Source organism: Pongo pygmaeus, chromosome 6, assembly GCF_028885625.2.
Source record: "Pongo pygmaeus isolate AG05252 chromosome 6, NHGRI_mPonPyg2-v2.0_pri, whole genome shotgun sequence".
NCBI classification, from domain to species: domain Eukaryota; kingdom Metazoa; phylum Chordata; class Mammalia; order Primates; family Hominidae; genus Pongo; species Pongo pygmaeus.
In genome coordinates this window covers 53,618,029-53,644,461 of record NC_072379.2, presented here as the reverse complement: position 1 = coordinate 53,644,461, position 26,433 = coordinate 53,618,029, and the positions used below count along the sequence as shown (strand labels likewise).

At 40.9% G+C, this 26,433-nt stretch overlaps 1 protein-coding gene across 2 annotated transcripts; it reads right to left on the bottom strand.

Annotated features, from left to right (window-relative positions):
• Positions 1 to 227: 227 nt before the first annotated feature.
• On the bottom strand, positions 228 to 24,087 carry KBTBD2 (kelch repeat and BTB domain containing 2). Of its 2 annotated transcripts, XM_054495861.2 has the most exons (4): positions 23,577 to 24,087; positions 11,460 to 11,965; positions 7,019 to 7,184; positions 228 to 2,938 (listed from the first exon to the last, which is right to left on the bottom strand). In XM_054495861.2, exons 2-4 carry the CDS (start codon positions 11,627 to 11,629, stop codon positions 1,403 to 1,405), a joined length of 1,872 nt encoding a protein of 623 aa, XP_054351836.1. In that variant the 5' UTR covers positions 11,630 to 11,965; positions 23,577 to 24,087; the 3' UTR covers positions 228 to 1,402. The 2 variants fall into 2 exon arrangements, with proteins under 2 accessions (XP_054351836.1, XP_063523473.1); XM_063667403.1 differs by lacking the exon at positions 11,460 to 11,965.
• Between the last annotated feature and the right edge of the window lie 2,346 nt (positions 24,088 to 26,433).

The window sequence follows — 26,433 nt, the reverse complement described above, 5'->3', positions numbered from 1 at the left end:
TTGGGGTGAGGTTCAGGCATCATCTCAAGCTTCTGAAGATGATGATCAGAATCGGATGATCATAACATGCCAGCAGGGTAGAAAGACACTAGCCTAAGGAAAGCCTATGCATATCTCTCAATCTTTATCAAACAAAATTTGGAAGAAACCACCTATTACTAGCTAAGCTGACTTAGCAAAATCAAAATTTAAAAAGCAGACCATTCCCATAACAAAAGAAAAATAGATATTGAATATATACAATTTATTTAATAAATTAATGTCATTCAAAATACAGTGCCAGAACATGATGCAGTTGAACATGCTAGTAATGTTTGTCATGAAGCACCTGTGCTCATGTTAGATTGGCGGTGCCCCACTACTGCTAGTGGTTCCTGGGATTAATGCCAGAGCAGCGCTAGTTATCTGCTCTTCTGCACAGCTAGTGCAGAGAATTCCTGAACAGTTCACCTTACTAATCCTAACCCCCACACGCACACAACAGGTTAAAAAAAACACACCCTGACAGCTAACAGATCTATACACAATCACTCTACAGTAATGCTTGTTATTAAATTAAGATGTAATGACCTGGTTAACCCACTCTAAATCTTGAAGATGGAGAACTACATCAGCAGCAGGTAGTTATATGCATGAGCCAATGTTAACATAATACAGAAAGTGGAGGCTTTTTCTGATTAAAGCTCCACGCAGACCCGCACAATGAGGGGCTGGCAATTCTTACTGCAAGCCCAGCAACTTAAGTCCACACCTGGTAAATGACCAGCTGACTGGAAGACCTGTATTCTAGATAGACAAGTATAAGTTAGTGAAAAGAGAATACATGCACCTAATAGTACAGTTAGACTGATCCTGCAGTCATAGCTTTCCCTGTGTAATACCATAAAATTATGGAAGATCTTCCTCAACTAGAGTATAGGATTTAGACATTTCTATACCAACATGGACATTAGTGTTAAGTGCAGTTGAATTAATTACACTGAAAACTGTATTCCAGGACTTCAGAACAGAAGCACGGGAATGAAACACACATACTAAAATAACCTCAGCACAATTTGTGATATACCACACTAGGAACAGGAAACTACTTTTATAAATGAACTTTTTGAACTGTCCATACACAGGGCTAACAATGTTAGATAATCCAGATTCTTATACTCTCATGATTACACATAAAGTTTCTCAATTATTGAATAATCTATTTCATATTATGGAAGCATATCTTTCTGTAAGACTCACTGATATATATTATACTGATGCAAATATTAAGTAGGGCATAAAAATAAAATTTATCAAAGATAGATTTTTATGTACTCATATTTAGTTCTTTCATAGCCTCTTTTGTTTAGCAAAGAAAATGACAAAGCACATAACTTAGGCGTGCACTCCCTGAACTTCCCCACTATACAGGTGGTAGTGCAACCATTTCTCCATCCAGTTCAAACTCTTCTGTCCCATCCGTTGAAAAAAGATAAGTTGGTGGTTTCCATGGAGACTCTTCAAGGCAGGATGGATAGAGTTTCCCCACAGTGCATCGAAAATCTCTCCCCAAGTCCCACAGTACACGTTCAGATATATGCTGCCGCAGAGACCACCGGTCAAGTTCCAGGTCATATTGGTAGGTGACGTATTTAGCTCGCTCATTTAAGTGGGTTTCTCGCATAAACACACATAGAGAATTTGAGATCACAACAGCTCTAACACAGGGGTCAGAGTACCTCTTAGCAGGGATGTTGGCTGCCATTTTCCACTCATTTTTATTCACATCATAAATTTCCACAGTTACTGAAGACCCATCTACAGTGCCAGAGGGGAGTCTTATGCCGGAATTGGTAGCAATATGCAACCCTCCAATATAGAAAATTTTATCACCAAAAGCTGCAGCTGAAGCAAAGGACCTACTAGTCTGTCTCATGGCCATTTCTACCCATGAGTCAGACCTTGGAAAATAACAGTACATGAGGTTCAGTGTCATCACATAAATGCAGTCATGAACCACAACTGCTGCACTCCATTGCCAAGCACAAGGTAAAGGGCTTACCATCGTCCACTCATCTTTCTCAGTGTCGTATCTTTCTACGGTCCTCCGATTAAGTTCTCCACCTACGCTATCTCCTCCAATTGCATAGATATAGCCCTCACAGCAAACCAAAGATGGCTTTATGCGGACAAAAAGCATTGGGGTCTTTGGAAACCAGGTATTTTGCTGTGCATCAAACCAATAAAAGCAATTCACAGTTCTGAAGGCAGTCTGAAGTTTGCTTGTTTTACTGTGATTTGTTTTTGTGTTTTTCAGAGGAACTTGACCCCCTGCTATGTAGATATCATTATCAGGAGTTACAACGGTCCCAACCTTATGCAAATCAGCCGGTGGGCTACATAACTTGTAAACTTTTTCTGCTTGGGGGCTGTAACAGACAGAAGAGTAAAGACTACAAGGATTTTCTGAAGATGCTTCAATGAAAATCATCATTTCCTCTTTAGTCATCCCAAGTCTTGGTTTGAAAAACTTGGGCATGGACTTATACAGACCTTGAACCACCACTGACTTATCATTGGGCGGCAGACCTTGAAACCAAGCTCTCTGTGTTACTTCTGAAAGTGCATCAATTCTGATTTGGCTAAGAACAGAAGACAAATACTGGGATCGTGATTCCGTGTTATACTCTAGCCACAGCATAGCAGCTTCTCGAACGGTTTCTTCCTTTTCTACATTTAAATTGTCACTACTGAGAATATCTATCAGTAGGTCATGTGACAGCTGCATGAATGCGTCCTGATGATACACAGCAGTGAACTTGTGCTCCACCATTCTTTTAGCACTCTGTTTTAATTCCTCACAACTGAAGAGATCAGCAAAACTCAACAATCGTACACAATTCTCTGCATTTATTTTTTTAATTAAATATTCTCGACAACGTTGTAACACATCTTCTACCTAGAATGAGAAGGAAAAAAAAACAGGCTGATAGGGCCAGGACAGACACATTTTATTTTTATTTAAGACATAAGTATATTAATCAGATGCCCATAGTGTAATTTTTATTTTCACATACACACATCTGGGCTAAGAGATAAGGTCTTCTGGTAGTAATAAACTCAGAAGACTACATAATTTTGCAGTATTTTTTCCTGCTCAGTGGCCTACTTAACTGTTCTATTTAGGAACCAGTAGTACAACAATAAATAGGCTCTTAAAAAACAGAACAGCCTTAAGGAATAGGTAAGGAAATTCATACATAAGTCATACTTTCCTAGACTTTATATTTAATTGAGAGAACTATACGAAAAAATGTAAATAAATCATAGTATAGACAAAATTATTATTGTTGAATAACTGGATTCTGGTTTCCTCAATTTGGACAACACAGTCACATTAAAAACCAGAAAATCATGCACAATGAGTAAGAGTAGTTACTTGCCATTCTTATCAAGAGGTAAGATATCAAAGCAACATGAAATATACTTACGTGCAGTTATAAATTACCTACATTTAAATGACCCATCTTAGCCACTGTAAGCTTCCCAGATTTGTTTTTTCTTAAGGTAGATCTCAGTTGAATCAGATGTGCTACCTACTATATTTATTCAGCATCACAGTGATTAACTAGAAACTGTTTACAGTGAGAAGTCAGGTTGCTTGGATTTAAAACTTAATTGGCCAATTAGTACCTGGAAACTATTTATTAAGAAAGAAGCTTCACATCTCTAAACTTCAATTTTCTCTTATATAAAATCGGGAAATAATGGTTATCTCCCTCAAATGAGCCCTGTAAGGATCAGATGAGAATATATATAAAGTATTAGTACAGCACCTGGTACTGAAACACATGATCACTTCATGTGGTTGATAGTGAAAGTCATATTGGTAGTCACAGAATGCCCCATCTCAGGCTTGCCAGGGCAACACAGTCTAAGAGGCAGAGTCCTGTTTTGCATTTGAGCAAGCAGATGTAGTATACGGTTTTCGTTAAAATGGCAGGAAAAAAAATGTTAAGGAGCAGTGTCAACATTTACAGTAACAAAGTATTCTGAAATCAGATTTTCTTAAGATTCCTTAATGCCTCAGTAATTCTGAGAAATGCCTTCTTTTAAAAGAACCAACAAAAAATTAGCTGGGTGTGCTGGTGCATGCCTATAATCCCAGCACTTTGGGATTATAGGGAGGAGGATTACTTGAGCCCAGCAATTCGAGACTGCAGTGAGCTATCACCATGCCACTGCACTCCAGCCTGGGCAACAGAACAAGACATGTTTCTAAAAATAGAAAGTAATGACAACTTGCAAACTATATAAAGACAGTGCTTACAGTAAGCATTTCTCCCATTCAAGTTTGGAACTACTAGCGCACCAGCAAGCTACCCCAGCCTCAGTTTCCCCAGAGTTGTGGATAGAGTAGAACACTAACAATAAGGTTAGTGTAATAAGGAGTAAAGGTTGGCCAGGTGTTGTAACTCGCACCTGTAATCCTAGCACTTTGGGAGGCCTAGGTGAGAGGACTGCCTGAGCTCAGGAGTTTGAGACTAGCCTGGGCAACATAAGACCTTGTCTCTACAAAAAATCAAATAATTAGCCAAGTGTGGTGATGCACGTCTATAGACCCAGCTACTCAGCAGGCTGAGGCTGGGGGATGACTTGAGCCCAGGAGATCGAGGCTGTAGCGAGCTGTGATCACACCACTGCGCTGCAGCCTGGACAACAGAGCGAGACCCGGTCACACAAAAAGTTGAGTATCCCTAATTCAAAAATTCAAAATCCAAAATGCTCCAAAATCTGAAATATTTTGAGTGCTGACATGACACTCAAAGGAAATACTCACAGGAGCACTTCAGAGTCTAGATTTTTAGATTAGGGATGCTGTAAATCTAAAATATAATGCAAATATCCTAAAATCTGAAAAAATCTGAAATCTGAAACTGGCTGAACTGGATTTCTGGTCCCAATCATTTTGGATAAAGGGTACTCAACCTATGGAAGATTAAAAAGGAAGGAGACTACATAAAGCATGAACTGAGTTCTGGTTTCCAGAATTATACCCAGGTGTTGGCATTCAACCAGTGTCATGCATATTCGTTCAGTGCATATTTATTAAGTACTTAACAAATATCACGAACAGTGCTCTCCAAATTTAACCTTTGGTCTAAAGGTTCTCCCTCTGAAGAAACTTTGTGAAATACAGTGTTATTCCAAAACAGGAGATGAAATGAAGAAAAAAACTCTTATATTCCTCTTAAAATTTAAAAAGGGAACATGATGGGGAAATAAAGAGTAAAACAGTTTGTCATACATAAATATATCAACCATCACTTGTTTTGTTTAAATACTCCTTAATTGCTCAGTATGGTCACATAGCCATTATAAATATTTATCATAATTTCCACCAAGTTTTCTGTGAAAAGTAGTATCATGAAAAATTAGTATATCTAAGCTCTAAGCAAAAAAAAAAAAAAAAAAATTGAAACACTTAAATTCAATAAACACTGTTAAAAATTACTTTAATTTGGCTGAGAGTGGTGGCTCATGCCTGTAATCCCAGCACTTTGGGAGGCCAAGGCAGGTGGATCATTTGAGGGCAGGAGTTCCAGACCGGCCTGGCCAACGTGGCGAAATCCCATCTCAACTAAAAATACAAAAATTAGCCAGGCATGGTGGTACATGCCTGTAATCCCAGCTATTCAGGAGGCTGAGGCAGGAGAATCACTTGAACCCAGGAGAGAGAGGTTGTTGTGAGCCAAGATTGTGCCATTGCACTCCAGCCTGGGCAACAAGAGTGAAATTGCGTCTCAAAAAAAAAATTACTTTAACTTGAAATCAAAATTCTCAGGTATGTTAGGCAGTAAAACACACGAAACCAGTATAAAATTTTCACCTATCTCTTTTATTAACAGATTTACATTCCCATCACAAAACTACTTAGTTTACTGGGTAATCAAATCCTATTGTTTTTCCCTTACACATTTTGTAAAAAGAAAAAAACCTTTTACCTTCTAAAATACGTAATAAGAAAATTACATAGATAAAAGACATTACTGGGCCAGGCATGGTGGTTCACACCTGTAATCCCAGGGCTTTGAGAAGCCAATGCAGGAGGATTGTTTGAGCCTGGAATTTTGAGACTAGCCTGGGCACCACAGTGAGATCCTGTCTCTACAAAAAATAAAAATATTGGCCCAGGGAGCGGTGGCTCATGCCTGTAATCCCAGCACTTTGGGAGGCCGAGGCGGGTGGATCACAAGGTCAGGAGATCGAGCCCATTCTGGCTAACACGGTGAAACCCCATCTCTACTAAAAATACAAAAAATTAGCTGGGGGTGGTGGCAGGCACCTGTAGTCCCAGCTACTCGGGAGGCTGAGGCAGGAGAATGGCGTGAACCCAGAGGCGGAGTTTGCATCTGAGCCGAGATCGCGTCACTAGACTCCAGCCTGGGCGACAGAGTGATACTCCGTCTCAAAAAAAATAAATAAATAAAAATAGTAGCTGGGCATGGTGGTGCGCACCTTTAGTCATCCCAGCTACTCAGGAGGCTGAAGCAGGAGGATCACCTGAGCCCATGAGTTCAAGGCTTCAGTGAACCATGACTGCACCAATGCCCTCCTGCCTGGGTGACTGAACAAGACCCCGTCTCAAAAACATCAATAAAAAAGGTTTAACAATGTTTCCTCACAAAATAAACCACATAATAAACCAATAAAGCCACAACTCATGTATGTAACTGAGGAAAAAAATGCTTACCTGTAGGCTGGGCACGGTGGCTCACGCCTGTAATCCCAGCACTTTGGGAGGCCAAGGCAGGTGGATCACGAGGTCAGGAGATCAAGACCAGCCTGACCAACATGGTGAAACCCCGTACTAAAAATACAAAAATTAGCGCCTGTAATCCCAGCTACTCAGGAGGCTGAGGCAGGAGAATCACTTGAACCTGGGAGGCGGAGGTTGCAGTGAGCCAAGATCACGCCACTGCACTCCAGCCTGGGCAACAGAGAGAGACTCCGTCTAAAAAAATATATATATGCTTACCTGTAGGAAACAAGCTGTTTCATAAAGCTGTTCTACAGTGCTGTCATTCATTGCCAAGTTACCCGTGTATGCGTAAGTTATTATTATCTGTAAGGTGGCAGCATCGACATTCCTCAGGTGTACATGGGTTTGTTTGCTTTCACTTAGTCCACTCATAAACATGGCCCTACAGGGGAGATGGAGAAAACAAAGTTGTAAGGGTTTTGTGTAAAACAACTGTAGAGCTGAAAAGAACAATTAGACAACAAGAGGTGTTTATTTAGGGTATTTACTTATAAGTGAAACTTTTTTTTTTTTTGAGACAGGGTCTTGCTCTGTCCCCCAGGCTGGAGTGCAGTGGTGTGATCATGGCTCACTGCAGCCTCGACCTGTGCTCAAACGATTCTCCTCAGTCTCCCAAGTAGCTGAGACTACAGGCATGCACCACCACACCCAGCTATTTTTTCTTTTATTTTTAGAAAACGAGGCCTCCCTATGTTGCCCAGACTGGTCTCCAACTCCTGAGCTCAAGCAATCTTCCTGCCTCAGCCTCTCAAAATGCTCGTATTACAGGAATGAGCCACTGTGCCTAGCCAATGAAATTTTTGAGGGAGACAGATAAGAATAAAATCCAGTCCCAAATATATACCAGACTATTCCACCATGCCATTTTGAGTGAAAATCTCAAAATTCTATTCACTTCTTATATCCATACCATGAAATAATACTCAGCAATAAAAAGGAACTAAGTATTAATATATACTTTAATATAAATGAACCTGAAAACATTATGCTCAGTGAAAGAAGCCACATACAAAAACCACATAGTGTATGAGTCCATTTATATAAAACGTCTAAAAAAGGAAAATATAGAGACAGAAGGTAGATTAGTAGTTCCTTAGAACTGTAAGAATGGGGTTTGTGACTATAAATAGACACAAAGTGATAAAAATGCTCTAAATTTAGATTGTGGAAATGGTTGTATAACTCTGTAAATATACTAAAATTCATTTAATTATACGCTTAAAATGGGTAGATTTTGTGGTATGTAAATTACATCTCAATAAAGCTGTTAAAAATTCATTTACTCAAACTATTCTCTAAAAATATGCAGGACACTTTCCTAAAAATCTATTATATACAGGAAATCATGATGGAAAGGCAACTGGCATAATGGAGAATACAAAGTAGAATGCCCATATATAGGTAAGAGATGAAAATAGGAGAGAAAAGCTTCTGCATGTAGCGGTCAACAGTGAGTGTCACAACAGTCACTAACTTGGGCCCCTCAAGGACAGAGATGAAGAAGCCATTCAAAATGGATAAAACGGGGTAGAACATAAGAAGCAATTGTTCAAGGAGCATAGCTTGAACATAAGGGCTCATGCAGGAAACCAGAAAATGAATTGGAAAGATGGAGAGCAGTCAGATCACAGAGGGCCTTTAAATGAGACAAGAGAGTCTGAGCTTTTCCTTGTAGATAGTGGGGAAAACCAAAGGGTTTCAAGTCTGAATTTAGCACAACAAAATGTAAGTGATAAATGTAGGATGAATACTCTAAGCTGACAGACTATAAGAGCTAAAGGCTACAGACAGGAAAACTGGCTATCAGGCTATGACAATAATATACCTAAGAGGTAAGAAACTGAGTTATATTGGCAGAAATGAATACAAAAACTACTATAGCTGGGCGCTTGGTGGCTCACGCTTATAATCCCAGCATTTTGGGAGGCCGAGATGGGCAGATCATCTTAGGCCAGGAGCTCAAGACTAGCCTGGCCAACATGGTGAAACCCTGTCTCCACTAAAAAATACAAAAATTAGCTGGGTGTGGTGACAGGTGCCTGTAATCCCAGCTACTCAGGAGGCTGAGGCAGGAGAATCACTTGAACCCGGGAGGCAGAGGTTGCAGTGAGCCAAGATTGAGCCACTGCACTCCAACCTGGGCGACAAAAGTGAAACTCCACCTCAAAAAGGAACAAACAAACAAACAAAACCCACTATAAAGAGCCAACAGGATCTGGTGATTTTCTTTTTCTTTTTTTGAGACAGAGTCTCACCCTGTCGCCCAGGCTGCAGTGCAGTGGTGGTATCTCAGTTCACTGCAACACCCAACTCCCAGGTTCAAGCGATTCTCCTACTTCAGCATCCCGAGTAGCTGGGATTACAGGCACCCGCCACCACGCCCGGCTAATTTTTTGTATTTTTAGTAGAGATGCGGTTTCACCGTGTTAGCCAGGATGGTTTCAATCTCCTGACCTCGTGATCCGCCCGCCTCGGCCTCCCAAAGTGCTGGGATTACAGGCATGTGCCAGCACTCCCAACCAGAAACAGCAAATACTTAATTTCATAATACTGTAACAGGCTGAAGTACCACAACAGAAGTGCTGAGTAATTCTCAAGAAATTCTCTCATTTTGGGTCTAAAATGAACTATAAATGTTACCAAGAAATATTAAAACTATTATTCAGAAGTACCTACTAATTATTGGTGGGACAGACAGAACTGGTAACTCAAACTACAAAGGAAGAATGTATTTAGTTCAGAAGGCAAAATCTCTACAGTAGATGTATAGGAGCATTACATGTAAAGATCTTGAAATCTACAATTCTGCCAGCAGGATCTAGTTGAAGAACACTTGTGAAAAGCTCAAATTATATCCTGTGGATATGAAACTGTCCCAGGCACAAGATTTTAATGATGGGTGGCTTCAACCCCAAACACATATTGGACTATTTTATTTATTTAATAAATATCTGATTTGGTTTAGGTATAATACACAGTTGTCCCTTGGTATCTGTGGGGGACTGATTGGTTAAGAAACTTCCCAGACTTGGCCGGGTACAGTGGCTCATGCCTGTAATCCCAGCACTTTGGGAGGCCGAGGCGGGTGGATCACTTGAGGTCAGGAGTTTGAGACCAGCGTGGCCAACATGGTGAAACCCCGTCTCTACTAAAAATACAAAAAAAATTAGCCGGGCATGGTGATGTGTGCCTGTAATCCCAGCTACTTGTGAGGCTGAGGCACAAGAATCGCTTGAACCTGGGAAGCAGAGGTTGCAGTGAGTTGAGACAGCACCACTGCACTCCAGCCTGGGTGACAGAGTGAGACTGTCTTTAAAAAAAAAAAAAAAAAAATATTGTAGGAATAGCAAAGGCAACAACTGGTATTTGAGCCTTAGCTTCTGCAATCATCATGGGATGTGTTAGGGAATGTGAAGTTTCGGTATCTTCATACAAAGTAAGTCAGCCCTGAAAGGTCAAATGAAATCTGTCCTGTCTATAGCTGCCATTAAAGAACAGCAGAACAGGCGGTGCGCGGTGGCTCACGCCTGTAATCCCAGCACTTTGGGAGGCCGAGGTGGACGGATCACAAGGTCAAGAGTTTGAAACCAGCCTGACCAACATGGTGAAACCCCATCTCTACTAAAATTACAAAAATTAGCCCAGGCGTGGTGGTGCGTGCCTGCAATCCCAGCTACTTGGGAGGCTGAGGCAGGAGAATCACTTGAACCTGAGAGGCAGAGGTTGCAGTGAGCCAAGATCGCGCCACTGCACTGCACTCCAGCCTGGACGACAGAGCGAGATTGTCTCAAAAGAAAAAAAAAACAAACAAACAACAACAACAACAAAAAAAAAACAGCAGGACCAAACTCACTAATGATTACTGCTTATGGCTGTTAATATTTGTAGTAGAAATATACGGGTCCACATTTAATTCACCTTTATTCTCCCTGTCCCTTTCAAATATTAAGTCAAAATTACCTAAAAGCAAAGAACAAATAAAGCAATTTCTATGCCTTGGCTTCTATTCTGCTCAGGAAACGTACAACAAAGACTCAAAAGATCATAAAAATGTAAAGTTAAGCTTTATATATTTGTTATTAGCAAAGAGTAACTAAATTAACTTCTACATTCAGAGGCATAGAGAACACCAACGTTACTAGTTATTAAATATTTAAATCTGGCAAAGAGTCTAGTTAGTATAAAGAAATATCACAAATGGTAATAGTAAAGAGTGAGAAAAAATATATTTTGTAAAGAAAAGTCTTAACCTATCTAACAGCACCAATTTTTACCCTCTAAAAATTACTATTTGAGCCTATAACTTGTCAGTTTAAAAACAGAGATCACTGTTTTCTAAAGGCAGCATTTTAAAATCTCAAAGTGTAAATTATCCCATTTTTCTTTCTCTTTTAATGGAAAAAGAATATTCAAAACCTTTCTGCCTTCCGAACATTAAAACTTTACCTTAGTTAATTACAACACATTTCTTGTACTTAAACCTTTATAAAACTCCTTTCATGTGTCCCTTACACATGCAAGAATGAGATTTGCCAAGTACTACATCATCTGAATAGAAACCTTAAGCAAAACTTAAAAACAAAAATTGAGATGTGGCTTTTTAAAAAATTAAATAACATTTCAAAGAATTTCTATTTAAAACATTAAAAGTACTTACCTGAAATAAGAGCTACATGTTGCAAGAACCATCTTATGACAAGGGAATTCAGTGCCCTCAACAATTAACACTATGTCAGTAAACAACTGCTGTTCATAAAACTGTTTCAACTGTTCCAACAAGGACACAGCATATTCAGTATTGATCTGCCTCTCGTCTTGAGTGGACATGACTGTATTCCATTAATATCTCCAGGAACAGATTAGAAAAGTCCGTCTTACTGATGGAAGGTCAAGTGAATACTTCAAATAAAGGAGAAACTACTTGCTGTTATCTGCAGCATTCAGTAACAAGACTGACACATTCACTAATGAGTAATATCTTGTTACACAGACTTAGAATCACTCCTAGGTCATCCTGTGTTAATTAGGTTCTTCAGAGTTTTTCAACACAGTCTGCAGACATTGTGCTCAAATCTGCAATTGCACAGCTCATGAGTGAAAGAGAAAAATACACGAGGTAGATTTTGTGGCAACATCCTATGTTCAGTGGATCCTGTGGAGTAACTAAAAAGAAAAAAAGTTCAGTTGTAGTATCTAGGCCAGTACGGTTTTAGAATATAACGTTTAAAATGGCAGCCTTAAATAGAAATCATATTTATTTCAAGTTCAACTTTAGACATTACCATAAAAGTGAAACATGACAAAAATGAAGACTCTTAGTCTACATTTAAAATTAAAAAACAAGAAAATTACCAGTTGTAATTTCAAGTTAACTTTTGCCTTCTATACAAAATATTAACTGTCACAGAAAATAATGAACACATGAATAAGTACACATTTTTAAAGCTCTTTCAAAATAGACAACTTAAATTACCAAAGCCAGATCTCTTAGTTATTTGTCTGGTAGCAACAAATGATCATAATATTTAAGAAAAAATATTTTTAAAAAAAAACAAAAAGCCTGCTCTCTTACATAGAGATTTCTCGTTCTCTGAATATATTTTAAACACATTCACAAAGTCTTTATATTTAATTTAAACTATATGGTAAATAGATTCAAACTGTTTATTTTCAAATTTGCCGTTCAATTCAGTAAGAGAAGTATATGTAATTTGTCTCTTTGTAGAGTGGTTCTTTCCTAGGAATCTTTACGAATAAAAGCATATTATTTTACTTAAAAAAAAAAACACAAAATGTAATGGATATATGTTCCCACCCAGAAAACTCCATATTACACAAATATGAATGTTCTCCAAATTAATATGTAAGTTTAATACAAATCCAATCTAAATCCTATTTTCAAGGGATTTATCTGGAGGAATGCACAAAGGTTGCTAAGATATTTGAGGGGAAGAAGGGCAAGGTTTTAATGATTTTTATGAAAATATTAAATGTACTATAAAACTCCCATAAAACCAAGTACACATAAGAAACTAGAGATGATTGGCCGGGCACGGTGGCTCACGCCTGTAATCCCAGCACTTTGGTAGGCCGAGGCAGGCATTCTAACAAGGTCAGGAGTTCGAGACTATCCTGACCAACATGGTGAAATCCTGTCTCTATTAAAAATACAAAAATTAGCTGGCCATGGTAGTGCATGCCTGTAATCCCAGTTACTCAGGAGGCTGAGGCAGGGGAATTGCTTGAACCCGGGTGGTGGAGATTGCAGTGAGCCAAGATCGCACCACTGCACTCCAGCCTGGGCAACAGAGCAAGACACCGTCTCAAAAAAAAAAAAGAAAAGAAATTAGATATGATAAAGATAAATACGGTATCTCAAATTAGGAAGAATAGTTTATGTCAAGAAATAATGTTGGAAGTGGCTAACTGCTCAAGGGGGGGAAAGAACCTAGGCTTTAGTCATACTGCATACCATTCATCAAAAAAAACAAAATTCCAGCTGAATAAAAATTTAATTTGGAACTCAGTATTCACAACACATGGCAAAGGAATTACAAATCAGGAAAAGAGGAAAATCCCAAATAGAATGCTACTAATATGTTAACTATCAAAACTGCCACCTCTTTTTTCACCAACTGTTAAGATGACCATTAGTTATCATAATGAGAAATGACTCCATCATTAGAATCACTGTTATTTTTCCTTACAAAATACCATCCATTATGTCAAAGAGAATCACATATACTTCCTGACAAACTATACTATTACAGTAACTGCTAACTTGATATACAGTCAAGTTTCCAGCCAAGTTAATTTGAAAGTAACTAAAACAGGTGCAAAGGCAGAGTGAGACTCTGGGTCATTTAAGGTAATAACTTTGCTCTTCCAGAACAGCATGTTACACTATAAATCTGAGTTCTACTACTATAATCTCTAAGGCAAATAATACTTAAAATCACTGGCTATTTCCACACATTAATAATGCAGCAAGGCATAGTGTTGTTGAGAGTGTGGAAAAACAAGCATTCTTACACAGAGGAGTAAGTTGATACATACCCACAATCCCTTATTCAAAACTCTTGACACAAGACATGCTCCAGAATTTACACTTTTCCAGATTTTACAGAGGTATTGTGACACATGTACCCTACATTATAAAACCCTCTCAAGAAGTCTCAGGTAGCAATGGATAATCAAACATACTATCTTTGCTGAGGCAACTATGAATGGTGTGAAAAATAAAGACTATATATAGCCTCACGTTACTTCAGGTCAGGTTTTACTAGCAAAGATTTTTTTTTTTAACAACTTGATTTTTCAGAGCTTTTTTGAATTTCAGAATTGAAAGTATTAATAATACTTGGCACTGGAAATGCTTAATACCAACCTACTAATCCTACTTCTAGAAATATATTTTACAGAAATATATGCATTAATGAAGTAGAATTCCTAATCCCAGTAGCTGGACTCCAAATTGTCCCATCCATGTTTAAACAAGGTGACAGCAACTGGTGGCCAGGGCCAAGACAGACTTAAACCATGCCGCTAGACCCCAGAATTTCTTGCAGGCTAGTGGTACAGGCTCACTCTGGTCATTTCATTAACCATATAATAATATGATTTTCTGCAATGATTTTGGGGAGGCCTCATTTATGACTGGGTTTTGCTAGATTTGATTTTTTATCGTATCCATGAAACCATATTAAAACAACTGAAGTCTGCTTCTAAAAAAGTACAAAGTCATTATACTCATTAACACAGCTTTATTAGATTCCCCTATTTCCCACTCATCTTTTGTAATCCAGGATACATTTTCTTCCTGGAGAGGCAGCCTACGTAAAAGTTACCTTAAAATAGGCAGAAAAAGTAAGTCATTCAGACTAAGTAAACAAACAAGTACAATTAAAAATAAAATTAAGGTCAGGAGTGGTGGCTCATGCCTGGAATCCCAGCACTTTGGGAGGCTGAGGACGGTGGATCACTTGAGGTCAGGAGTTCAAGACCAGCCTGGCCAACATGGTGAAATCCCATCGCTACTAAAAACACAAAAAAATTAGCTGGACATGGTAGCACGTGCTGTAATCCCAGCTACCCAGGAAGCTGAGGCTGGGATTCCTGGGTTGCAGCTCACTGAGCTGAGATCGTGCCACTGCACTCCAGCTTGAGTGACATGACAGAGCGAGACTCTGTCTCAAAAACAAAACAAAACAAAAACTAAAAATAATAAATAAAATTAAGTATCTCACCCCTCTGGGAGCATGGACTTCAAAAGGTATTAACTAAAAATGTGAAAGCTTGGCCAGGTGTGGTAACTCACGCCTGTAATCTCAGCACTTTGGGAGGCCCAGGAGGGCAGATCACTTGAGGCCTGAGGCCTGGAGTTCAAGACCAGCCTGGCAAAACCCTGTCTCTACTAAAAATACAAAAATTAGCCGGGTATGGTGGCTCATGCCTGTAATACTAGCTACTCTGGAGGCTGAGGCTGCTTCAAGCTGAGAATCACTTGAACCTGGGAGGAGGAGGTTGCAGTGAACTGAGATCACACCACTGCATTCCAGCCTGGGCAACACAGCAAGACTGTCTCACGAAAATAAAAATAAAAATGTGAAAATTTGCAAAGTTTAGGATGATCAACCAACAATCTTCAAATGCCCACAACACAAACATTTTCTGTAAAAGACTCCTTCCCTCCTAAAAACAAAACTTGAAACCAGTACCCTAACTCCTCTGAAGCAATTCAGTATGTACTATATTAATTACCAACTGACGTGACATATTTTACAAATTTTCTCTTTTCAATAATTACATTTTGTATATCATTCTATATCTAAAATCAGCTTCAAAACGTCACAGACCCTGTTATCTGTAGAAGTCAGCTTCCCCAGCTTAATTCTCAGGTATCAAGGAAACTGTTGACTTAATTTTCTTTTCTGAATGAATGGCTAAATTTAATTCCACAAATGTTTATTGAATACTAAGTGCCAATCATTGCACTTTACATACTCGGATTGAGAGAAGCCAAACACTAAAGCTCCAAAACACCAAGGGCTTTTACTCTTACTACAGATTACAGCCACAGCTACAGCTGTCATTCAAAAACATGGTGTTTTAAAAACCAGCTATTCTAGACAAACTCAAAAGCCAAGAAGCAAACAAATGAGTGAAGCAAGCTGGGTATATGAAACATTTTTCTTGAAATGTAGCTATCTTGATCTTTCACTTTCAAACTTTTAATAGAGACATGAATTCAAGAAATTTTACTCTTTACCATAAGAAAAATTGCAGTACAGATAAAATGAGCAAAGGTATCTGGTGCTCAGCCCTACTACTAACAGTGGATCACACAGGAGGAAGGAAAAATTTATTGAAGACCTACTTAAACCTTCTGGATTTTATTAATATATGCAATGATTACCTGATTTTTACAAAATAAACTTTTGGCCAGGTGTGGTGGCTCATGCCTATACTCCCAGCACTTTGGGAGGCCAAGGCGAGAGGGTACCTTGAGGCCAGGAGTTCAAGGCTGCAGTGAGCTATGATCATGCCACTGCACTCCAGCCTGGGCAACAGCAAGATTCTGCCTCTAAAATTTTTAATTTAAAAAAATAAAAAATAAAAAAAAAAAGGCTGGGCACAGTGGCTCATGCCTATAATTCCAGCACTTTGGGAGGCTGAGGTGGGCAGATCACCTGAGTTCAGGAGATTGAGACCATCCTGGCCAACATGGTGAAACCCCGTCTCTACTAAAAATACAAAAATTAGCCTGGTGTGATGGTGCGTGCCTGTAATCCCTGCTACTCGGGAGGCTGAGACAGGAGAATTGCTTGAACCCAGGAGGAGGAGGTTGCAGTGAGCCGAGATCGCACCACTGCACTCCAGCCTGGGCAACAAGAGAGAGACTCAGTCTCAAAAAAAATAAAATAAAAATAGTAATAATAATAAAACTTCAAAAGGTACGCTATTCTCTCTTCTCATAACAAAGACAAAATATTTTAGGCTTTGGGAGCCACAAGCTCTCTATCCCAAAGATTTAACTCTTGCTGCAGCCTGAAAGCAGCCAAAGACAATATGGAAACAAATGTTATTTCAATAAAACTTTGTTTACAAGAACAGGTTACAGGCCACATTTACCAATTTCTGCTTTATTTTAAAAAATTTGTATTTCTTTTATATATATAAAAATATGTGTGTATGTGTGTGTATATATATATACACACACATACACACACACACTCACACAAACACAAATTTTAATTTTTTTTTAAGAGACAGGATTGCACTATGTTGCCCAGGCTGGTCTTGAACTCCTATGTTCAAGCGATCCACTTGCCTTGGCCTCCCAGAGTGCTGGGATTACAGGCGTGAACCGCTGCACCTGGCCTTACACTGCTTCTTGATGAAATATTTAGTCAGTGACTACAATACGTACCTCAAGTTGTTTTTGTAAGAATAATGTTTCTCTTCAGATCACAAAAACAAGGAAAAGCACAAACTTTAAATTCCTGAACGCTGAATTAAATATAATTCTTAATCTAATTTATATATATTCCACTTTTCTTCTCAACCAAAATATTCTAACATCTTTTACCTAGTCACACAACTGCTTTCCCTAATTCCTGCTAGTTCCGTGGACTTCTGAAACATGTTCTTATCTAGTGTGAGTACCTTTAATTAAGGTTTAAAAAAAAAAAAAAAAAGACATCTCTCCCCAAGATAATCTGCCAAAAAAAAATCCATACTGAAAAGAAGCTATTCAAAAACACTTAAATTACGTTGGGAAAATCCCTGTTACATGCCACAATTCCTGGTATCAGGTGCTTCCAGATTAGTAAGAAAGTCCTATATTCTAACACTGATCATTAGAATATATTCCACAGTTAAAAATGCTAACCAGCATAGGAATTAAATTGGAGTCATGCAAACACAATATAATGAAATTCACAATATTTAATAAAGTGCAATGTACTTTGACATAAAAAGTATACATATTCTTACTCCTTAAGTCCTGGGCTCAATTCAGTGTTTTTGACTGATTTGCTTGATCGCAGAGAATGGCAAAGATAAGGTTAAAATGTTATACACAGGATGAAATCCTCTCCTCCACTGTCTACACACTTTTTTTTTTTTTTTTTTAAGACGGAGTCTTGCTCTGTCGCCCAGGCTGGAGTGCAACGGCGTGATCTAGGCTCTCTGCCACCTCCGCCTCCCGGATTCAAGCAATTCTCCTGCCTCAGCCTCCTAAATAGCTGGGATTATAGGCACGCACCACCATGCCCGGCTAATTTTTCACATTTTTAGTAGAGATGGGGTTTCACCACGTTGGCCAAGCTGGTCTCAAACTCTTGACCTCAGGTGATCTGCCTGCCTTGGCCTCCCAAAGTGCTGGGATTATAGGCATGAGCCACCACGTCCGGCCTCTACCCACTGACTTTCTACGAATTATTACGGGACAAAGTCCTATTTATTTTTAAATCCGAAGACTTCCTACAGAAGTCAAATTGATTGAAAACAAATGCTTCTAATACATTTTCTCTAGGATGCCCAAGTCTCCAAGGTTCTGAGTGAATTCCACCACATAAAATTTTCGAAACACTGTTACTAAATGATTGTCAGGATTAAATCAGTTAGCAATCGATAGTAACATATACAATTCTACTTAAAAATCTGAAACTCTTCCCACAAAAAATTATTTCTAGAGATGACAAAGTATTGGGAGGATATGCACAGGTTATCGAAAATATTATGGCATTTTATATCAGAGACCTGAGTGTCCTCAGATTTTCATATTCCAAGGGGACCTAGGAACTAATCTCCCACTGAAACCAAGAGACAACTGTGTTTCTATTCAACAAATTTAAGTTGGTTGTCTGAATTCCTCACTTAACTTTCCTATAAAATAACAGTATTAAAAAGGTGTTTAACTCCTCACTATAAGCAGCAAAATATGCCCAAAAGTATATCAGCAAAGAAAATTTACACAAAGTAAATACTACTTTAATACTCATAAAGAGATAACAGTGACAGTGAAATTGTTTTACAGATTCTGATTATTAATATTAAAGGACAAGGAACCAAGATTAAAAGTATGAAATGTTGAAATTTAAAAAAATCCCAAATACTTTTAAAGATTTCAGAGGTTGATGGCAGTGTTTTGGCTTTTTGGGGGGAGGCAATGAGGGGGGATAGATGTCTAATTTCACTTTGAAACCAAGTTTTCATTCCTAGAGGTGTGTACTTTGTAGCATCCTCCCACTGAGTAGCCTGGAAACACAAATAGAAGCAAAGCAAACTTTTCCAATGTTAACCAGCCAGAATATAGAGACTGAGGAACGAATAAAGGATTAAGGAACTATTGAATGTAATAAAGAAACCAATCAGCAATTAACTGAGCTGTGGATGAAAAAGGAAGAAAGGATAAAAAGATGGGAAGGAGGCTGCTAGCAAGGCCTGCTACAGTAAGCACAGTAGTAGGTACAAAGTTTCCATTGGACAGGAGGAATAAGTTTTAGTGATCTGTTACACAGCATGGTGATGATCGCAGTTAACAATAATATACTGCATATTTCAAAACTGCTAAAGATTCTAAATGTTCTCACCACAAAAAAAAAGTAGATGAGGTGACAGATCTAAACAGCCTGATTTAATCATTCCTCAATGCGTACATAGATTGAAACATCACATTGTAGCCCACAAATACATACAATTATTTGCCAACTAAAAATAAAATAAATTATATAGTAGGAATGAAGGAATGATAGGTCTCCCTCCAGGAAGGGCAGTGCGGCTATAAATCATTCACCTGTAGGAAGCACATTCAAACCGTACATTACTAACTTAGGGAGTGCTGCATCTCCCAATGCTACAAATGTCAATAGAGAAGATTAAAAATTTTTGTTGGAAAAGATCCAAGGCATTCTCCATGGAGGTCAACCGTTGAAAAATAATTGAGTACAAACCCAAACTACTTGGGTTAAAGCCCCAGTTCTGCACCTTAATAACTGTGTGGCCCTTTGTAAGTTATTTATTCTCTATGCCTCAGTTTGCTCATCTATAAAATGTAGTTAAAAGTAGAACTCTCTTCTCAATGAATTGTTCTAGGATTACACTTCACACTTGGTTCAGTACCTGACACATAGCACTACTACATAGATATTCGAAATTATTTTTATTAACCCACCCACTGGTGAAGCTTTTGTAGCACTTTCCCAACTCCTGGATTCCCCACCTACACCAGGTCCAAAGATTCCAATTTCAAGGTCTCAGCACTCCAAATACAGTTCTCTTTTTTCATTCTGTCTAAATGGTATTTTACATAAGAGAAATTCAAAGTTTTTAGAGAATTTTGGGACTTTTTTGCAAACATTTGACACTTGAAATCTGAATTCAGTGTTCTAAAATATTAAGATAATTTTTCCTTTTTTTTCCTTTTCTTACACATTATATTTTGATGGTACAAATAATGAAACAAACTAGTGCTTAAAAAAAGACTAATCTTGAGGAGGCTGATGTCAGTGTAAAAAACTAAATGAGAGTCCAGAAAGGCACCAGTCATAAAACAAGCCTTTCTTTATTTCAATGAGATAGTTTTCTCCTTAGGAAGGACAAGAGATGGGTGCTAGAAACAGTTTGCTTTCAAGTTATCAAAACAACCATGACAGTTGAGAATGTCTGGAAAAGACCATTTGTTTTTTAGATTGTCAACTGCTACACAAACAGAATTTTCTGGAGTTGTGACAGGCATCAATTAAAAAACAAACCAAAAAAAACCAAAAAACCAAAAAACCAAAAACCTGGCCTTCTGAAGAATCTATCAAGTTTTTAAAATTTCAGCATACTTGCAGTGAGCCGAGATCGCACCACTGCACTCCAGCCTGGACGACAGAGCGAGACTCCGTCTCAAAAAAAAAAAAAAAATCAGCATAGCTTCCCCTACTCTAGTCACATTCAGAGCTTAGGTCTCTTCTCTCTTTCCAACCATACTGATAGATGACGTGGCTCCATCAGGTTAATTATGCTCAGCACCCTAAGTAAATTCATGTCACAAGTACAAGCTGTACTATGTTATGATTAACAAGTTATCTCACTTTTAAAAAATTAAACAAGAACATAAAGGCAATGCCACCTGTGATACAATAATTATATGAGTATACTATGTCCTTTTATTTTGGATATCACTTTTCATTTTTCCTCTCAGCCCTGCGCAGTGACTTAAGAAAGCTGGGGAAAGGTGGCCAGGCGCAATGGCTCACGCCAGTAAATCCCAGCACTTTGGGAGGCCGAGGCGGACGGATCACGAGGTCAGGAGATCGAGACTATCCTGGCTAACACGTTGAAACCCCATCTCTACTAAAAATACAAAAATTAGCCCGGCGTGGGCTACTCAGGAGGCTGAGGCAGGAGAATGGCTTGAACCCGGAAGGCGGAGCTTGCAGTGAGCCAAGATCGCGCCACCGCACTCCAGCCTGGGCGACACAGCGAGACTCCGCCTATTAAAAAAAAAAAAAAAAAATTACTTGAGATCGGCCGTATGCGGTAGCTCACGCCTGTAATTCCAGCACTTTGGAAGGCCGAGGCGAGGGGATCACGAGGTCAGGAGTTCGAGACCAGCCTGACCAACATGGAGAAACCTCATCTCTACTAAAAATACAAAAATTAGCCAGGCCTGGTGACGCGCGCCTATAATCCCAGCTACTCAGGAGGCTGAGGCAGGAGAATCACTTGAACCCTGAAGGCGGAGGTTGCAGTGAGCCGAGATCGTGACACTGCACTCCAGCCTGAGTGACAGAGTGAGACTCTGTCTCAAAAAAAAAAAAAAAAAAAAAAAAAATTACTTGAGATCAACCTGTCATTTCTACTACTGGGTTATTTAAGTATCACTTGGTCTATTCAAACTCTACAAAACTGAAAAGATTAAGCTAACAAAGTACTTTGAAATTTTCACTCATATTTTATGACACCAGGACCAATCCTTTTTCCTGGCCTTACTTGTCTTAGCAATGTGGGCAAAGAGAAGAGGGGAAGGGGGACTCTTTTCTAAATGTGTAACATCTTTGGAAAAACCAATGTTATCATTTGGCTTTTAAGACTGCATTCAAGTTTCTAGGAATTCACCTTGCACATTCAATGTTCAATGTTTAGGAATGAAAAGCTCAACATTTCTACCAACCAGAAGAAAATCTATGGAGGAGCATGGACATACATACTGATACCTCTATTCCTTTCCATCTCCTTACATGCCCTGTGAATAACATAAGGTAACAGATTTTATAATGCTTCTTATGAGAGCAAAAAGGGGAGTAGAGTTATAGCACTCATAAAGTCTTCCTACAAAAACTATGTGCAAAGAAAACACCACTATGTGGAAACGTGTGGACTACAGAGCATGCTCAACAGAAAGGCCACATCACTCCAGAGTTACTGACAGAAAACAACCTCTTGAGGATTGCAGGCCCCAACCTAAAAGGGCTTCAATAAGCACTAAGCCAACAGAAGATCAAAGTGAAGAAGTAAGCTTAACATTAGTTATCAGCCAGATGGAAAAAATAGCAAAATTCCACATCATCGAGATTAGAAAACAACTGAGTGGCTTTTCAATTTACTTTAGGTCACAAAAAAAAGTCGGGGAAAAAAGTCCTTATCAAAGGTTAACCAAACTAAGTCATTCACAATTACAAGAGATCTAAGACCCATACTACTCAAATTCGGCAAAAATGTACAACTCAGAGGGAAGAGGGGGAAGATCCCCATTAATTAGTTGCCTCGACAAAAGAAAATATCATTTTGGTCAGTGCACAGCGTTGATAGGGTTTCGTTTCTGAATGCCTGAATGCTCAGTGAGCCCGACGTACAGATCCATGTATAAACAACACGTGACCAGTCCTGTCCCCTACGTCTTCATAAGGCTAATTGACACAGAAGATAGTTCACACAAACATATCCTTTTAAAGTTCATTTTGTATTTTGAATTCTTTTCCTATTTTCAGTGGAAGGGGTCACCGTGGTAGCCCGTGGAATGGACACTCCTCTACCTTTTGAGGCAGGTAAAGAGTTCTTAGATAACTAAGCCCAGGAGGAAAAAAAAAGATGTTAACTCAAAATAACCGCCCCACACCAAACTAAGCGATTTTTCTATTCCCCGGTTTTTCAATCCGTAGGGAGAGGGAGGTGGTCGAATTCAAAGAAGTTAAAAATTTCACAAAGTAAACACGTACACAATTTTCCGTTTCAAAGGGCAGTTTCTGCTTTCTTTTTTAAGTCAATATAGACCATAATAGGAGCTCTGTTCGTCTAGACCTCTCTTGGTTAGTTCAGATGTAGGGGGGGAATACAGAAGGAAGGGGGTGTCCCCCTTCGGCCCACCATGTCGCGAACACGTCGCGAGTCTTTAAGAGAAACAGCTTTACTTCAGTAAGGGCGGGCGCGAGCCGGAGCCGAGGCCAAGGCGCCGCCCGGTAGCCCCGCGGCCGCCGAGGCGCCCGGGGCCGGGGCCGGAAACGCCCAGCTAGCGGCGTACCGGGCCGCCCCTTCCCCGCGGACCGGCCCAGAGCTCCGCCGCCCTGGGGCCGCCGCGGGGTGCGGAGGGCGGCGCCGGCCGCCTGCGCCCCTCCCCCGCCCGCGGCGGAAGCGTCTCGGGTTTGAAAGATGCCGCGGCCGCCGCCTCCCACCCGCCGAGCCACAAAGGGCCGAGCCCCCTCCCGCCACAGCCCTCCTCCCCGGCCCCTCCACAGGTCGCCGCGGGCTCCCAGCCCGCCCGACGCTACCGTCGCCTGCTCACCCGCGTCCCTCGGTCCCGAGATGTAGGATCCGGTCCAGCCGGTGGCCCCGTCCACACTGGGCCCCTCCGGCGCGGCGGCGGGGGCGTGGCCCTCCCGCCGCGGCCTCGGCCGGGGTCTCGCCTCCGCCTCCGGCCGAGGAAGGCTAGCGCCGCCGCCTCTTCCTTCCGGTTTCCCCTCGCACCCTCCCTCGCTTGGTCCGTCCAGCGCGGAAAGCAGCGTCCTCTGCGGGCGCCGCCGCACGCTCTTCAGAGCCCGACCACCGCCAGACTCCTCCCCCGGGAGCCGCGCCGCCAGCCCGCGCCGCCTCGTCAGCCCGGGGCCGCGAGACGCCGGGCCCGCCGCTCCCGCCCCCGCCGCGCGCTCTCGCCCCCGCCCGCGGCCCGGGAACGCGCGGGCAGTGGACCGTTGGCCAGCCTGCGGCGCCCGCCCTCGCCACGCCGCCCTCCCGCCTCGCGCGCGCGCGCGCGCGCCAGTCGGCACCAGCGGCAGTTTTGCAGTTTCCCGGGTCCTCGCGACCGTCCCCCGCCCCTCCCTTACTCTAGCTGCCCCCGCCCTTTTCCTCTGCCGGATACCACCGGAAAGCCAAAACAATTGGGGCCGCGCAGGCGCGGAAAAGGAAACGGAAAGAGCAGGAAGGGCGGGGGCGGTGCGAGGTGACGGGAAGCGTAATTGAAGGGGGTTCCCGGGAAAGGTCATGGGAGAGCTCTCGAGGGGCGCGTGCGCGGCAGAGGGGCGCTCCGAGAAGCCGCGGCGGCCGAGGCCTTGGGCTTAGACTGGCGGATGGAGAGGCCCGACAAGGTCATTGCTAGGAAATCTAGACAGCAAAACACCAATTGTTATGCTGAAGGAGGTGTTTTACCCCTTGGAATTTCCCCTGAAATACAGATTTTTGCAGGCTGGCTCGGAGAGTGGGAATGAGTAGGACTAAACAATACCAGACAGGGGGCAGGAGAAAGTTGAGGAGGCGTTGGGCGGGTCGCTTTGTTCTCGCAGCACCTCTTCTCCAAACCATGTCCTCCTCTCTCCAGAGCCGCTTCGGCTTTTCCCAAGGCCAAGGAAGAACTCAGAGCAGCACCCAAAAGGGCCCGCAGTTGGGGGAGGTTAGGGGAAAAGGGAGAGAGAGACATCTGGGTGCGGACGGCAGCTCCGGCGTGTGAAGCCTTCCGTTTTGTGCTGCAATGCGGCGGCTGCACCCCCCCAACCCCCCGAGTTCCAAAAGAGCGCCTTCGCCGTTGCTTCGCAAAGCGAAGCGTTTGTAGCAGCAGCTAATGGCTGTGGCCCGTACTGGTTTAGTTAACTTGGCACAGCTTGCTGGCAGGCAGGCTGTAAATTTGCTAGGAGCTATTCGTGGATCAAAAAATTGTCAGAAATGCCCACACAGACTCCACCTACCTTCCTAATTTACAGTCTTGGCACAAGCCCAATCTAGAGAATATAGATGACTAATTATAATCTGAAAGGCCATACAGTACATTACTGAAAGGAGCCTCTTCCTGTAAACTAGGCTAGATCAACTGAATGCACACCAAGATGCGTGTTATCAGGAACTACTGATAAAGGATTGTTTTACAGTAGAATCTGGAAACTACATTCAACAAATCTTTATTGAGTTTCCATCATGCTACCACTGTATTTAGTCTAATTAAATAGTTAAGTGGTATGATATCAAACAAGCCATACAAAAGATTAAAGTCATTTAACACACACTTGAGCACCTACTTTGTGCCAGATTGGATATGAGAGATGCGGTCTAAACATGCAGACAATAACAACAAAGGATACCTGTGGCAAGGAGTTTGTGATTCATCCTGTGGGCAACAAAAAGCCACTTAAGATTTTTAAGCAGGAGAATATCTTGATAAGATTTTAGAGAAAAAATTCTGAAGCATGGTAGATAGCAGACTGGAAGCAGGGATACTAGTTAGGACGCTGTTAATGCAGTCCAGACATGAGTTGGAGAGAAAGTCCAAACTAACAGTGCCAGCGAGAATGGTGAAGCAGAGATAGATTTGAAAACTAGCCAGCTATGATAAATAAGACTTGATTACCTAGAGGATGAGGGGAAATAAGAAATCAAGGATAACTGAGTTTTTTAGTTAGGGTGATTAGATGGTGTTATCAGTGACTGTAAGAGGAGTAATGAATTGTGAGGATGAAAGAGAGGACTAAAAGGTGTCCTTTTAATGGCTGTACAGTTAGGAATGCATTTGGGCCCGCATTTTTTTTGAAAAGATTCCATTATAATAGCTTAAACAAGACCTCAAATCTGCAGGTAGGCAGTTACCTTTGTTGGTTCAATAGCTCAAGAAGTGCAGGGCCATCATTTCTGTGATTCTCTTGACATTAACTTCATGGTTAAAATATGGCTGCAGCAGTTTTAGCCTTCGCACCTTTGTTCAACGCAGGAAGAGGGGAAAGGGGTGGCTTCCACCATCCATGGTCTTTTTTTTCTTCAGGAAAGTGAAAGCTTTCTCAGGATACTACATCTCCCAAACTCAGCAGACTTCCACAAACATCTCATTGTCTAGAATTGTAATTTGGCCACCTATAAAGATTACAAAAGAGAAAAACACTGGGAATGGATATTGGGTCAGACAAGTCAGACAAATAGCAGTCGGCTAGTTAGTTAATATTTAAAGCATCCTTCTTTAACACTTAAAACCCTGAGAGCTGTTAGGATGAATTGATGTTCCTAGGTTTCAAAAAAGGCCAATCGCTTTGGTGTGTTATCTTAACTGGGAAAAGAAAAGGTTGAACATTTATACTCAAATATTTGTATTTGTTTGCCATCCCTTATCTCAAGGTTCCCATCCCCTTAAACAGTCTCATAGGGGACTGTAACAATGAGGAAGAAGG

Bases quoted from the DNA above. Each gene is read 5' to 3' on its own strand.
- KBTBD2 (XM_054495861.2), bottom strand. From the start codon at position 11,629: ATGTCCACTCAAGACGAGAGGCAGATCAATACTGAATATGCTGTGTCC. The intron at 7,185-11,459 runs GTAAGTACTTTT...TCTCCCCTGTAG, and splicing joins ACATGTAGCTCTTATTTCAG to GGCCATGTTTATGAGTGGAC. The intron at 2,939-7,018 runs GTAAGCATATAT...TTCTCATTCTAG, and splicing joins AAACAGCTTGTTTCCTACAG to GTAGAAGATGTGTTACAACG.